At 43.1% G+C, this 16,670-nt stretch overlaps 1 protein-coding gene across 4 annotated transcripts in view; it reads left to right on the top strand.

The window, feature by feature from the left end:
- Positions 1-16,670, top strand: part of LOC124619581 (origin recognition complex subunit 5) — a 174,990-nt gene that overhangs the window by 141,880 nt on the left and 16,440 nt on the right. For all 4 annotated transcript variants that reach the window (XM_047146077.1, XM_047146076.1, XM_047146078.1 and 1 more), the window contains exons 7-8: positions 4,995-5,125; positions 5,262-5,616. In XM_047146077.1, coding sequence (XP_047002033.1) covers positions 4,995-5,125; positions 5,262-5,616 — 486 coding nt within the window. The remainder of the gene's footprint in view (positions 1-4,994; positions 5,126-5,261; positions 5,617-16,670) is intronic.

Genomic DNA, 16,670 nt, shown 5'->3' with positions numbered 1-16,670 from the left:
TCTCGCCCCCCCTCTCTCGCCCCCCCTCTCTCGCCCCCCCTCTCTCGCCCCCCCTCTCTCGCCCCCCCTCTCTCGCCCCCCCTCTCTCGCCCCCCCTCTCTCGCCCCCCCTCTCTCGCTCCCCCCTCTCTCGCCCCCCCTCTCTCGCCCCCCCCTCTCTCGCCCCCCCCTCTCTCGCCCCCCCTCTCTCGCCCCCCCTCTCTCGCCCCCCCTCTCTCGCCCCCCCCTCTCTCGCCCCGCCCTCTCTCGCCCCCCCCCTCTCTCGCCCCCCCCTCTCTCGCCCCCCCCTCTCTCGCCCCCCCTCTCTCGCCCCCCCCTCTCTCGCCCCCCCCTCTCTCTCGCCCCCCCTCTCTCGCCCCCCCCCTCTCTCGCCCCCCCCCTCTCTCGCCCCCCCCTCTCTCGCCCCCCCCCCTCTCTCGCCCCCCCCTCTCTCGCCCCCCCCCTCTCTCGCCCCCCCCTCTCTCGCCCCCCCCCTCTCTCGCCCCCCCCCCTCTCTCGCCCCCCCCCTCTCTCGCCCCCCCCTCTCTCGCCCCCCCCTCTCTCGCCCCCCCCTCTCTCGCCCCCCCCTCTCTCGCCCCCCCCTCTCTCGCCCCCCCCTCTCTCGCCCCCCCCCTCTCTCGCCCCCCCCTCTCTCGCCCCCCCTCTCTCTCGCCCCCCCTCTCTCTCGCCCCCCCTCTCTCTCGCCCCCCCTCTCTCTCGCCCCCCCTCTCTCTCGCCCCCCCTCTCTCTCGCCCCCCCTCTCTCTCGCCCCCCCTCTCTCTCGCCCCCCCTCTCTCTCGCCCCCCCTCTCTCTCGCCCCCCCTCTCTCTCGCCCCCCCTCTCTCTCGCCCCCCCTCTCTCTCGCCCCCCCTCTCTCTCGCCCCCCCTCTCTCTCGCCCCCCCTCTCTCTCGCCCCCCCTCTCTCTCGCCCCCCCTCTCTCTCGCCCCCCCCTCTCTCTCGCCCCCCCCTCTCTCTCGCCCCCCCTCTCTCTCGCCCCCCCTCTCTCTCGCCCCCCCTCTCTCTCGCCCCCCCTCTCTCTCGCCCCCCCTCTCTCTCGCCCCCCCTCTCTCTCGCCCCCCCTCTCTCTCGCCCCCCCTCTCTCTCGCCCCCCCTCTCTCTCGCCCCCCCTCTCTCTCGCCCCCCCTCTCTCTCGCCCCCCCTCCCTCTCGCCCCCCCCTCCTCTCGCCCCCCCCTCTCTCGCCCCCCCCTCTCTCGCCCCCCCCTCTCTCGCCCCCCCCTCTCTCGCCCCCCCTCTCTCTCGCCCCCCCCTCTCTCTCGCCCCCCCCTCTCTCTCGCCCCCCCTCTCTCTCGCCCCCCCTCTCTCTCGCCCCCCCTCTCTCTCGCCCCCCCCCTCTCTCTCGCCCCCCCCCTCTCTCTCGCCCCCCCCCTCTCTCTCGCCCCCCCCTCTCTCTCGCCCCCCCCTCTCTCTCGCCCCCCCCTCTCTCTCGCCCCCCCCTCTCTCTCGCCCCCCCCCTCTCTCTCGCCCCCCCCCTCTCTCTCGCCCCCCCCCTCTCTCTCGCCCCCCCGTCTCTCTCGCCCCCCCCTCTCTCTCGCCCCCCCCTCTCTCTCGCCCCCCCCTCTCTCTCGCCCCCCCCTCTCTCTCGCCCCCCCCCTCTCTCTCGCCCCCCCTCTCTCTCGCCCCCCCTCTCACTCGCCCCCCCCTCTCACTCGCCCCCCCTCTCACTCGCCCCCCCCCCCTCTCACTCGCCCCCCCCCCCTCTCACTCGCCCCCCCCCTCTCACTCGCCCCCCCCCTCTCTCTCGCCCCCCCCTCTCACTCGCCCCCCCCCTCTCTCTCGCCCCCACCCTCTCTCTCGCCCCCCCTCTCTCTCGCCCCCCCCCTCTGTCTCGCCCCCCAAGGGTCACATTAACAAATGATACAACAGAAATTGGACTACATTCAAAGTGGGGAAATACTAAACAAGGCACTGTAAGAGACTCAGTGTTTGGCTCCCTACTGTTCGTGACCTATGTAGATGATTTAACCAGCACATTGGATGACTCGTCAAAAACTGTAATAGTTGCTGATGACAAAAGTATTGATAAAGGATACAAATTCATGAGTATTAGAATCTACTAGAAGAGTACTGGAACAGGATTACAGCTGATTCACAGCTAACAGCTTAACTCATAATCTTACAATAACTTAAAATATGCAGTTCCAAACAAATAAAATGACCTACCAGAAGTAGAGACCACTGGGCATACACAGTGAGGCTCCATGTGTGAATTTCCTAGATCTCCACATGCGTAATAAACAGAGCTGCTGCTGCTGCTGATAATGATAGCGGTGGTAGTGGTGGCAGTGAGTTCGTATGGCTCAGGTCTTTCTATTTGATGCCATTTCCGTGACTTAGGTGACCCTAACCTACCTCAGTTATGAAGTGGGGACCCACAGTTCATTGTGGAATCTGAACCATGTGTTGCTTCTGGTGACTCCTCACATCATTGAGAGGTGAAGAGAGGTTAAATTGAAGACAGAAATCCATGGTCTCACTAAGATGGATCCCATGACATAGTGCTCAGAGCCATTTGAACCATTTTGATCCCATGACCTCTTGATTTCCAGACACGCAGCTTTCCACTGCTAGACCACCAGGGGGGTAGTGTGTGTGTGTGTGTGTGTGTGTGTGTGTGTGTGTGTGATGAGATCAAAGTATATGACCATATCTTTTGACTGCATTGCCTTAGGAACTTAAATTTTTTACACCACCAAGGAACTGTCAACCTTGGTCTCTGAATAAATTTCCATTTGGTACCAGTATCTGTCCTTGAGAAAAAGGGATCTTGACATCCAGACAATAAAGTGATCCTGTAAGCGCCTCTTTTTTGTTAAATGAGATACAGAATCCTACAAATGAATTTGGTGAACTGTGCAATTCACAATGACAGTACTAGAAGTAAATATAATTTACTTATCAAGTATGCTTCCCTATCTAAGGGTCAGAATGGACTTCTGCCCCCTAGCGCAAAAGTCTACAAGAGGTAGCCAGTGGACATCAGTTAGCAAATTGAAAATCTCCAGATGTTCAAAAAGATAAAAGAATACCTCATTAGCCACGTACTGAATTTGTCAGAATATCTACATTCAAGAATGTGAATTCCACATAAGTATAATTTTTGAATTAAACAGGTCTTGACTTTGCCACTATATAGACAGCTGGTATGGCTGGTCTAAAGTAACAGCTTTGTTTGAAGTACAGTAGAGTGTTGATTACCCAGAAGTCAGTCAACCAAACGTCTGCTCAACCGAACCGTTGTTCACAAATGCCGCTCCCCCTTGCTGTGGTCTAGTCTGTTGAGTCTTCAGCAGCCTGGGAAGAAGATTACGCTCTCAAAACCATTTACAGGGCTGACGAAACTAGGCTCAGTTGGAAAGCTTTGCCAAGGAAAAACTTGTGCTTCACATAGTGAATTAGCAGCACCTGGTCTTATAATAAGCTAGGATCATATTGCTTCTTGGGCTAATGCTACTGGCAGCCACCAACTGCTTATGCTTGTCATTAGTAAATGCAAGAAACGGCGTTGTTCCAAACACATTAATATGTCTGCAATGTCTATTGTGTACAAATCACAAGAGAGAGCCTGGATAGGTAGTATGATTTTCACTGAACGGCTTATGGAAGTTTTCGTACCCTCTGTAGAAGCTCATGAAAAGGGAGAAAAGATTACTGCCCCTTGACAATCCACCCACTCATCCATTGTGTAATATCTTAAACTAAAAGGATGAGTTCATTAAAGTGATTTTTCTTCCACTCGACATAACGTCCTTATTAAAGACCATGGATCAAGGCATATTGACACTGTCCGATGATATTGCAGAAAAAATTGTCACTCAAGTTATTGTTAGAAAGGAAGAGGAGGTAGAAAAAAGTCTGTTAAGAAATAAATATTTTTTTATAATTTGAAAGAGGGTCCTACATGATCGGAGCAGCAAGGGATAGTGTAAAGGAACAGAATTTGAAAAAGCCTAAATTTTAGTTATGGCGAAAAGTTGTCAAAGTAATTGAAAACAATGAACAGAATGGTATGTCCAAAATGCTAAAAGAACTCAACTGCCATGGATGTGAAGATGATGATTAAGAGTGGATGAGTGTTGACAGTGCAAGTCCAAAGCATCAAATTGTGCAAGACATGAAATTGTAAAACTTGTTGGTGATAAAACTGGGACCAGCATCTCATCAGCTAGTGTCCAGAAAATGAAAATGAAAATACACTTGCAGCTTCTGAAGCTTTCACGTGTTTAGTTACTGTCTTGTGATGGTTTGATGCTCAAAATGAAAGTGACCAGTATCAGATATTATGTGTGGAAAAAAGCATATGACTTAGCCACTTGTAAGTGGCTAGGCCTGCATAGACAGACCAAAATTAAGAATTTTTGAAGCATTAATTCTATACACATGTACTGTACATGCAAAATGTGTACATATTACATATTTTGTGTTTGCAAGGCTATATTATGTACATCCCTACTGTACTTAACTGTGTAATAATAAGAGATTCACGTTGTTACAAATGTATGTGGTTTTTATTTGTAAACTGATAAATAAAAGTATAAAGTTTGATTATCTGATAAAACAACAATTTCCAAACCCATGTCGTCCAGTTAGTTAGGATAATCAGTGCCCTACTGTATCTGGTGAAAACAAAAGTTGAACACTAGAAGAGGAGTTACAGTAGCTTTTTGTTTTTTTCAAAGCAACTGTTTTTCTCCTGATACACTGTTACATATGGAAGTATTCTAGAAATAATTCTCATAGTTATCAGGTTGAATAAATTAGCAGTAATTTCTTGACCATATATTTAACAGATGTAGTCAGCAGTGGCTGCTTCCTCCTGTTACTGTATAATTTGATGGGATTTACAGAATGCGGTGTGTGAATAAAAGAATGAATGACTGAATCTATACCATTTTCTATTGTGAAGTGGAGACTGTTTTATTAGTGTGACAATATTAAGTGTACTGGTCTGTATGTAGGTTCAGTATTTTCTGAAATGTTTTGAATTGTGTTTTAGGTTAATTCAAATTTCTTCAAGCATTCACAGTCAATGGTCGCAGGCACTTCAGAAATGCACAAACTGTGGCAGGTAGTCATGCCCCACCTCAAAAGCAGCCTGGAATATCTCTATCAGAGAACTGCTATGTGGTAAAGTTCCTCCTCTATCAGACATTTTATTGCTATAGTATAAGTTAAACAATAATTCAAATGTAATAGTACATGTCCACATTAGTTCAAGTGAAAATGAAAACTCACATTACTGAAATAATTTACTATTTTACAGGACAGAATATGAAAATGACTTCTCACTAGCAGGCAATGCAGCTGCCAATAGAGGACTTGGAAATCATGATCAGCTGTCTTCCCAGGAATTTGCCCTAAGTTTTGAGCTGCCATATTATACCAAATACTTCCTCATTGCTGCTTATTTGGCATCGTACATTCCCTCAAAACTGGATAAAGCTCTCTTTATGAAACGGAAAGATAAGAAGAAGAAAAAGAGAATCAACAGATCTAAAAATGACATTCTAAGTGATATGCTTTTAGGACCAAAACCATTCACAGTGGACAGACTGTTGGCTATATTTTATTCTATTGTTCAAGATGAGGTCAGCTTCACAGTAAATCTTTCTGTGCAGGTCGGTATTCTGTTAACTTATTTAGCCCTTTACTTACTAACAAATTGCTGTTACTAGTATAAGTCATTGTCATTATTAAATAACTACAGTAATGCAAGCAGTGTTAAAACAAAGGAAGAAAGGAAAATATGTTTCTTCATAGGCTTTATCATAAACAAACATAAGGTGATAAAAACCACCATTCGAGATCAATAGCTCCTTCATACAACAGGATTGGAATTGGGGCTGTTCAGACTTTAAGAAGGAATGTCATCACAATAAAAAATATCTTGAAATGTATGAATTGAGTCAGTTTAAAAACTGCCAAATGTGCATTTATTTCTGTAGCTGCTAACAAAACATAAAAATTTTAATACCAAGGGATGCTACATGAATATTTTAAATTAAATTGCTTCAAAGAATCTTAAAAGAGCAAGCTGACATAACCTGTGATGTATGATATAATGACTTCTGAATACTGAAGAAAATAGTTATTCCATTATCACCCAACTTAATCTGCAAGAAAAAAGTATATGAAAACAGCATGCACTGGGATTACATCAGAAAAAAAATACTGTGTACAACAGATTTAGGCCACTGTCATTTCCGATTATCCTGTTTCGGTTTTGAATGGTTAACAGGAAGAATGAGTGCTGATAATTCTCTGTATTAGCTTGAATCTCACTAATTTTTACCTTCATGATCCTTACGTAGGAGGGATCTCAACTGTCTGCTTTATCATTCTTTGCCATTCAGCATCCTGTGGGTGTGATGTGGAGAGGCATGTAGTCAGCACACAGCCTGCGTAGTTGTTTTGCTGACTTTCCAGACCTTGGAGACCTACTTCTTATCCAAGTAGTTCCTCAGATAGCTTTATGAGCTGAAGGCACCCCGTACCAATTCTCCCACCAAGGAAAAATCATCAGCAGTCCTGGGAATAGAGCCTGAACCTCCACACGTCAGCTACCTACGCTGACCACTTGGCTACTGAGGTGGACTATTAGTTGACTTTGGTGAAGAGGAACTGAAATGAATCAGAAATTAGTAATGTCATCAAAATGATTGAAGTTCATTGAAAAATATCGCACCCTCTAGACTTAAAAGCAGAATATAATTATTTTTGTAAAAAAATTAGTATACCACATTTTTAGATTGGACTAAGAAGTATAAAATAATTTCTCTTAGCTCCATATAGATAGTCCTAAAAATCTGTAATTATGATTTTTTTTTTTTTTTTTTTTTTTTTTTTTAAATAGCTGTGAAAGTATTTGTAAGATTTAAAATCAAAAAAGTAAAGAGTGTGCAATACATAATTGATACTTGAATAGTTCGTCGTCTTACTCTTACAAGTATTTACATAGGTATTAAAAATTCACAATCATAAATTTTTGGAACTACATGTAAGGGGTTAACAATCTCTATAGGTCTAGTAGAAATTACTTTCTAATTTTTTGTTCTGTTTAAAAACTTAATACATTAAAATTGATTTTTATTTAAATGATTACTAGTAGTAACGTTAAAGCCATTGAGGTGCTTCACGATCCTGGCATACAGCAATTATCAAGGAATCTAGATAATGTTTAAAAAAAAGAGGGACAGGACAGTAATTTATAACATATGCAGTATCACCCCCTTTTTGTAAAGGAGCTTCAAAGTTTCAAGTTTGAATCTGTCAGGGAAGACACACACTCATGGAAATGTTGAATGTATGTGCCAGAACTTTGCTTGGCTGATTACAGCATGTTTTGAACAGTGTACTAGAAACATTACCTCATTTTTAAAGAAGTGGTAGTTTTCTTATTTCAACTGCTGTTATGGGATTGTACGAGGGCAGTTCAATAAGTAATGCAACACTTTTTTTTTCTGAAACAGGGGTTGTTTTATTCAGCATTGAAATACACCAGGTTATTCCCCAATCTTTTAGCTACACAACACTATTTTTCAACGTAATCTCCATTCAATGCTATGGCCTAACGCCACCTTGAAATGAGGGCCTGTATGCCTGCACGGTACCATTCCACTGGTCGATGTCGGAGCCAACGTCGTACTGCATCAATAACTTCTTCATCATCCGCGTAGTGCCTCCCACGGATTGCGTCCTTCATTGGTCCAAACATGTGGAAATCCGACGGTGCGAGATTGGGGCTGTAGGGTGCATGAGGAAGAACAATCCACTGAAGTTTTGTGAGCTCCTCTCGGGTGCGAAGACTTGTGTGAGGTCTTGCGTTGTCATGAAGAAGGAGAAGTTCATTCAGATTTTTGTGCCTACGAACAGGCTGAAGTCTTTTCTTCAATTTCTGAAGAGTAGCACAATACACTTCAGAGTTGATAGTTTGACCATGGGGAAGGACATCGAACAGAATAACCCCTTCAGCGTCTCAGAAGACTGTAACCATGACTTTACCGGCTGAGGGTATGGCTTTAAACTTTTTCTCGGTAGGGGAGTGGGTGTGGCGCCACTCCATTGATTGCCATTTTGGTTCAGGTTCGAAGTGATGAACCCATGTTTCATCGCCTGTAACAATCTTTGACAAGAAATTGTCACCCTCAGCCACATGACGAGCAAGCAATTCCGCACAGATGGTTCTCCTTTGCTCTTTATGGTGTTCGGTTAGACAACGAGGGACCCAGCGGGAACAAACCTTTGAATATCCCAACTGGTGAACAATTGTGACAGCACTACCAACAGAGATGTCAAGTTGAGCACTGAGTTGTTTGATGGTGATCCGTCGATCATCTCGAACTGTGTTCGCACGCTCCGCCATTGCAGGAGTCACAGCTGTGCACGGCCGACCCGCACGCGGGAGATCAGACAGTCTTGCTTGACCTTGCGTCGATGATGACACACACTTTGCCCAACGACTCACCGTGCTTTTGTCCACTGCCAGATCACCGTAGACATTCTGCAAGCGCCTATGAATATCTGAGATGCCCTGGTTTTCCGCCAAAAGAAACTCTATCACTGCCCGTTGTTTGCAACGCACATCGGTTACAGACGCCATTTTAACAGCTCCGTACAGCGCTGCCACCTATCGGAAGTCAATGAAACTATACGAGACGAAGCGGGAATGTTTGAAAATATTCCACAAGAAATTTCCGGTTTTTTCAACCAAAATTGGCCGAGAAAAAAAATGTGTTGCATTACTTATTGAACTGCCCTCGTAATTAGATCTTAATGGAACAATGGAAGGTTATTTCAGTATCTTTGTTCCCTTTTCTAAAGAACCATTCCTGCCTTTTTTCTCATCAACGCTCAAAAATGCTTATTAAATATTTCTGCCACTATTTTTTTCTTTTCTCCCTGCATTGCTATTTTCAATGTTTCTAAAAATGTGTTCAGTTCGAGTCTCACTCTTTATTTGCCTTATAGTATCACTAGATTTATTTATTTATTTATTTTTGAACTTAAAAACTAACTTTAGGAAAGTCTTTGCACCAATGGTAATTCATGGCTTATTGATGAATTCTTTGGTTTGCATCCTGTAAATTCTTTCTTTGTAAAGTACTTTCAAATATTAATGCCACATGGTTACTGAACAAATTGTACTTGGAACTAACACTGTTTTCATCATATACAGGCCTCCAATTTACATTTTAGAGATGTGATGTATTTTCCACATTAATGGTTTTTAGTAGTTTCCAATATAACATGGTCAGTGTCTCACTGATATTTGCACCATTGTTAGTGTGTTTTGTCCATCATGATGATAGAGAATTCAGAACGTCACTAACAATGCTATCAACAGTTTTTGTCTGGTCTATAAATATATTGTCTATTAGTGTACTAGAATGTGAGTTATTCTGATGGGAAAATTGATTGCAGAACCCAGGGTATATGTGAGCATGAAATTTTCAAGGCCTGACCAGCCACTGATGTGTGTTAGAAAATTAATGTTGAAGTCCTCAAATACTATCACCACTCCCATATTTAAATATGCATGCTATGAGGTAGTTTTAATTGCTTCAAAAGGAAATGTCCTAAAGCCCCTTGTGCACTGTTACAGTTGATAAACAAAAATCGTTTATACCCAATTATACGGCAAACAGTTTAAAATCTTGCTCAAGACAAGAACTGTGTGTGTGTGTGTGTGTGTGTGTGTGTGTGTGTGTGTGTGTGTGTGTGTCAGTTTGTATTACTTTTGATACTGTTCTTGAGATATATAGCAACACCATCTGTTTCTTTAGTTTTTCTACAAATGAAGTTGGAAAGTTCTAATTATTTGTCACTATTTCTTCTGTCCCAGAAGTGACACATTGCTCTGTGAAGCACAGAATATTGGCACAATCTGTCTTCTTCGTTGTACATATTTACAAAATGTTCATTGAGATTATTACAAAGACCTCTAGCGTTTTGATGAATTGGCAGATTTTGATTTATAGCAGTTACAGTTTTCTCTTAAAAAGACCTTCATTGGTGATTTGTGCAGATTACCTGCGTTAAGTTTTCTGACTAACCATTTGTCCAAAGTGGCCTTTATGTGTGTGCTGAAAGAGTTGTAAAATATTTCTTTATATGGCTGTACAGAGGGGGTGGTAAGATAGGCTGCCACCATGCATATAAGCGATGCAAAAACTGACAAGGGGAAATAAAGAAAGAAGACTGCTAAACATCTAAGTGGGAGAGGTACATGAATCTCCTATATGTCATGTTCCTTTCCCTCAGCCTGTGACTGTAAAGGCATGTTGTTGTCGTCTCAGTGCAATTTCTAGTAGGTCATTTCCTCCAAGTAACAAGTACAGGAACTACTACTACTACTACTACTACTACTACTACTACTACAACTACAGAACAGACTTTTATCTATAACATGGTTTATGTGGCTGCAGTGTACTTGGTTCACTTAACTACTGCTACACAGCTCATTCATGTCTAATGATAGAGATATGCTGTTACTTATTATTATTATTATTATTATTATTATTATTATTATTATTATTATTATTAGTCATCCAAGGATCATCTTGCATAGATATAGGTATTATCAAGGTAATGCAATGCAGCTCAGTAGTGCCAAAGATAAAACACACAGAATATGAAACATGCATGGTTTGAGGATAGGACAGCTGATCCATGAGGACGGGACAGGTGGTTGGCTGTGGCCTTAAGGAACCATCGCAGTGGCCGGACAGAGCAACTTCATCCTTCCGAATATGACAGTGTCCTAACAGCTGCACTGTCTCATTTGGTTGGTTTCAGTTGTACAGTGTTCTTGATCTACACACAATTTGTTTCAGGTGACATGTAATAAAAGATATGGTATTGTTCTTTATTGCTGCATACACTAAGAATATGCACTGATGGATCCTGGACTGTATCGAGATGACGCTGTGCCTCTTGCACCAACTCCAATCTGTTGAGATAGCAGATTCCATGCCCCAAACATGCAACTATGCTCCCCAGTCTGCCTGAAAAACTCAGTCGTCATCCCCCAATTATGAGTGAGATGTTGAACTCAGGAGGATGATATGACATTACTATCATGCATTTTACACCTTGACACATGCTTTCCTTGTTAAAGCAGTAAACCATGATTACTAATTGAAGTGTGAGAGGGTGTTGTAGTTATCCTCTTTCATTACTACCCACTACTGTGGCCTCTAAGTAATCTTTAATTTTGTAGTATGTGTTACTTAGGAAGAATGTTTTATCTGCCTTTTTACACAGTCATTTTTAGTAATCCTTTTCCTTTTCCTGTGCAGTCTATCATACAGTTTTATTCTCAGATAGAAAATGTTTTGGGGTTTTTGTTTGTTTTTCCTTGGAAAATATATTGTCCAAACTGGCTTTTGTTCCATGATTACATGTAGAACTGCTAGTGAAATTTTTGGTAATTGTTTCACTGATAGTCTCCGCAGATTGGTAGATTTACTGACTTCGTGTAGTAAGGATGCCCAGTTTTTATATGCCTATTTGCAGTGAACCCAATTACTACTTTTAATCATTATTTTTACAGCCTTTCCCTGCAGTTTAAATCTGTGTGGTTCATGTAATGTTAAAACAACAGCTGCTTCCTCAAACTGGGGGGCTATCAGGTACGGGGTCCCACAGGGTTCGGCCTTAGGTCCTTTACTGTTCTTGATATACATTAATGACTTACCATTCCACATTGATGAAGATGCAAAGTTAGTTCTTTTTGCTGATGATACAAGTATAGTAATAACATCCAAAAACCAAGAACTAAGTGATGTAATTGTAAATGATGTTTTTCACAAAATTATTAAGCAAACGGACTCTCTTTAAATTTTGATAAAACACAGTATATACAGTTCCATACAGTAAATGGCACAACTCCAGTAATAAATATAGACTTTGAACAGAAGTCTGTAGCTAAGGTAGAATTTTCAAAATTTTTAGCTGTGGCCATTGATGAGAGGTTAAACTGGAAGCAACGCATTGATGGTCTGCTGAAACGTCTGAGTTCAGCTACGTATGCTATTAGGGTTATTGCAAATTTTAGTGATAAGAATCTCAGTAAGTGTCATATTCATGATCTACGGAACAAGTATTAATCTAATCTAATCTCATTTTGTGTCTTACCTCTCCAGAAAGGAATCTTATAGCTAAGAATTAAGTGCACATATGCATAGTATGTCACCACAAGACAAGTGCTGTTACAAACTGATGCTAAAAACCTAAGAGCAAAATATGCTGACGACTTTTTTCGCCATTATCTTTGTGAGCTCAGTCCATGTTAGCTGACACTCAATGTTCATCCATAAAACTGTGTGCTTGTAACACAATCTACAGTTTTTTTATCTAGGCTTAATGTGACATAGTTGTTTCCTCACATTGCGCTGAAATGTGTACTTTTTTTAAATCTTCAGTGTTAATTTCTTACGTACTACACAATCATAAATATCCTTGAGTGTTTCGTTTGCTTCCTCTGGTATAAGTTTTGATGTTTCATGAGTGACTGATGCATTTGTCATCTGTGAAAAGAACTTCTTGCCTATGTCTTACACTGTCTTGAAAGTCATTTTATATATATATATATATATATATATATGGTTATAATAGAGGGAAACATTCCACGTAGGAAAAATATATCTAAAAACAAAGTTGATATGACTTACCAAATGAAAGTGCTGGCGGGTCGACAGACACACAAACATACACACAAACAAACACACACACAAAATTCAAGCTTTCGCAACAAACTGTTGCCTCATCAGGAAAGAGGGAAGGAGAGGGAAAGATGAAAGGATGTGGGTTTTAAGGGAGAGGGTAAGGAGTCATTCCAGTCCCGTGAGCGGAAAGACCTACCTTAGGGGGGAAAAAAGGACGGGTATACACTCGCGCGCACACACACACACATCCATCCACACATATACAGACACAAGCAGACATATTTAAAGACAAAGAGTTTGGGCAGAGATGTCAGTCGAGGCGGAAGACAGGTGTGGTATGAGCGGCGGCAACTTGAAATTAGCGAAGGTTGAGGCCTGGCGGATAACGAGAAGAGAGGATATACTGAAGGGCAAGTTCCCATCTCCGGAGTTCTGACAGGTTGGTGTTAGTGGGAAGTATCCAAATAACCCGGATGGTGTAACACTGTGCCAAGATGTGCTGGTCGTGCACCAAGGCATGTTTAGCCACAGGGTGATCCTCATTACCAACAAACACTGTCTGCCTGTGTCCATTCATGCGAATGGACAGTTTGTTGCTGATCATTCCCACATAGAATGCATCACAGTGTAGGCAGGTCAGTTGGTAAATCACGTGGGTGCTTTCACATGTGGCTCTGCCTTTGATCGTGTACACCTTCCGGGTTACAGGACTGGAGTAGGTGGTGGTAGGAGGGTGCATGGGACAGGTTTTACACTGGGGGCGGTTACAAGGATAGGAGCCAGAGGGTAGGGAAGGTAGTTTGGGGATTTCATAGGGATGAACTAACAGGTTACGAAGGTTAGGTGGACGGCGGAAAGACACTCTTGGTGGAGTGGGGAGGATTTCATGAAGGATGGATCTCATTTCAGGGCAGGATTTGAGGAAGTCGTATCCCTGCTGGAGAGCCACATTCAGAGTCTGGTCCAGTCCCGGAAAGTATCCTGTCACAAGTGGGGCACTTTCGTGGTTCTTCTGTGGGGGATTCTGGGTTTGAGGGGATGAGGAAGTGGCTCTGGTTATTTGCTTCTTTACCAGGTCGGGAGGGTAGTTGCGGGATGCGAAAGCTGTTGTCAGGTTGTTGGTGTAATGGTTCAGGGATTCTGGACTGGAGCAGATTCGTTTGCCACGAAGACCTAGGCTGTAGGGAAGGGAGCCACATGTGAAAGCACCCACGTGATTTACCAACTGACCTGCCTACACTGTGATGCATTCTATGTGGGAATGATCAGCAACAAACTGTCCATTCGCATGAATGGACACAGGCAGACAGTGTTTGTTGGTAATGAGGATCACCCTGTGGCTGAACATGTCTTGGTGCACGGCCAGCACATCTTGGCACAGTGTTACACCGTTCGGGTTATCTGGATACTTCCCACCAACACCAACCTATCCGAACTCCGGAGATGGGAACTTGCTCTTCAATATATCCTCTCTTCCCGTTACCCACCAGGCCTCAATCTCCGCTAATTTCAAGTTGCCGCCACTCATACCTCACCTGTCATTCAACATCATCTTTGCCTCTGCACTTCCGCCTCGACTGACATCTCTGCCCAAACTCTTTGTCTTTAAATATGTCTGCTTGTGCCTGTATATGTGTGGATGGATATGTGTGTGTGTGTGTGTGTGTGTGTGTGTGTGTGTGCGTGCGAGTGTATACCTGTCCTTTTTTCCCCCTAAGGTAAGTCTTTCCGCTCCCGGGATTGGAATGACTCCTTACCCTCTCCCTTAAAACCCACATCCTTTCGTCTTTCCCTCTCCTTCCCTCTTTCCTGATGAGGCAACAGTTTGTCGCAAAAGCTTGAATTTTGTGTGTATGTATGTGTCTGTTTGTGTTTATATCGACCTGCCAGCGCTTTCGTATGGTAAGTCACATCATCTTTGTTTTTATATATATATAGAGGGAAACATTCCGCGTGCGAAAAATTATATATAAAAACAAAGATGAGGTGACTTACCGAACGAAAGCGCTGGCAGGTCGATACACACACAAACAAACAGACAAACGTTTGTGTTTGTTTGTGTGTCTATCGACCTGCCAGCGCTTTCGTTCGGTAAGTCACCTCATCTTTGTTTTTTTTATATATATATATATATATATATATATAATGTGTGTTTCTTATCTGGCAATTGTTTTAGTAATAATTTATCGTCAGCGGAAATGTTTTACCACCTGTTCACTATTCCTCTTATACCTAGCACTTCTAGCTTGTTTAGTATTTTTTACTCAACAACGTCAAAAGCCTTGGACAAGTCTAAGATAATGCCTGTAACACAGTCATCCTTGTCAGAAGCTGAAAGTATCACACATCTGAACTCTGTAATGGCTGACACTGTACTTCTCCCTCTTCAGGTGGTATTTTTTCCCAGTAACTCATTATTATCTCTTTCATAATTTGATCAGTTATTTCCAAGAATGAAGGCAGTAGTGAAACTGGCTTGTAGTTTCTGGTGCTTTCCGCATTACCTTTCTTCAGTAAGGGCACAAGTTACACACGTTTTAAGTACTCTAGGAAAATACCTGATCTAAATGACTCATTTTTTATTCATTTAATGCAGCTTGTATGCTATCTATGCACGGGTTCAGAACAGCAACAAGGACCTCATCTGTGTCTGCTGAGTTCTTATTTTTTAATTGTTATACTGTCTTCCTGACTTCAATCTCAGTCATGGGACACATCATCTTTGTGCTTGCTTGCCATGTAAGTTGTCATGGTGCTACATGTTTTTAGGGTTTTTTTGCTGCAGCTGCGTTCAGCAAAGATTCTTTTGTAGGCCTGCAATTTTGCAGGTTTTACCCAAGCCTGTCTTTAGATTTATTGTTTGACAGTAATTATCTGAAAGGCTGAGATCTCTTATAAATACTTTACAATTTTCCCCTGCAGATACCTGAAGAACATGGTCTAAAACTGATGCTGAACTTTTTGGTATTTTTGGAGCACTGTTTTCTTTGTGTTTACCATTTGTGCCACACCAAAAGTGCTCAGTATGTCTAGGAAGTTATTACTAACTTCTTCTTCAACACCTGTGTTAATATTCATGTCTCCACATATATATTTTGGGACCTGGGATTCCTTCCAGGGCTTCAGTTAGTTTACTTCATTACATAGGTCAATGAACACATGCTGAAGCAAATACGCTATTTCACTGAATGCTTTTGATTTGCACTGATGTATGCTGACTGCGGACTGGAGTGAGATGGGCCAAGCAAAAAAGTTGGAGATGATATATAATTTACTTGCCCCTCCTTACACTACTTTAGCTGATTCCAAGTCTCTGTGTGATCTGCTGTGTCAGTAAACAAGAATGTAACAATACACCTTCAACACTTGATTTTAATACTGCAGGAGTTGTTAGTCAGTGTGCTATAGACAGCTGTAATCTTCAGCAAAGCAGAATATTCACAAATATAAAACAGACATTTTCTCAATTCTTCTTCTTCTTCTGTTTTTCATAGAAACCTGTAGAGTCCTGTATTTTCTTTCTGAGTGGCAGTCACTCCTCAATATCTTGCGGAGTGATATGGAGCTTATACCTCTCCCTTTCAACCTCTTTGCACCATGTATTATCCATTTGTAGTTTATCAAAGTAAGTGAACAGTCTTTTCGTCAGTCTGTTGGGATTCATCCTTTGGATCTGGCCATAGAAAACTAGTCTTCTTTTTTAATCAAGTCTGTAATGTTCTCAATATGTGTATAAGTTCACAATTATGTATCAAGTGATTCTGGGCAGTAGTGTGTAAGTTTAGCATTTATGGATGTTGATTTCTTATTATACAGGGTGGAGAAAAATTGTCACGAAATTTTAACCCTGTATAGCTGATGTCAGTAGAAACCAAAATTACTAATATTGTGTAGGTCAACAACGCACAAGTTTTAAACCGCAGAAACTTGGTGCCTCGTGCTCTGATTGGCCATGGGATTACCCTGCCGCCATATGCTCTGGACAACGCGTGACCACAAATGATTTG

The sequence above is a fragment of the Schistocerca americana genome, chromosome 6, assembly GCF_021461395.2.
Source record: "Schistocerca americana isolate TAMUIC-IGC-003095 chromosome 6, iqSchAmer2.1, whole genome shotgun sequence".
NCBI lineage: Eukaryota > Metazoa > Arthropoda > Insecta > Orthoptera > Acrididae > Schistocerca > Schistocerca americana.
This window is presented reverse-complemented; position numbering and strand designations above follow the sequence as displayed.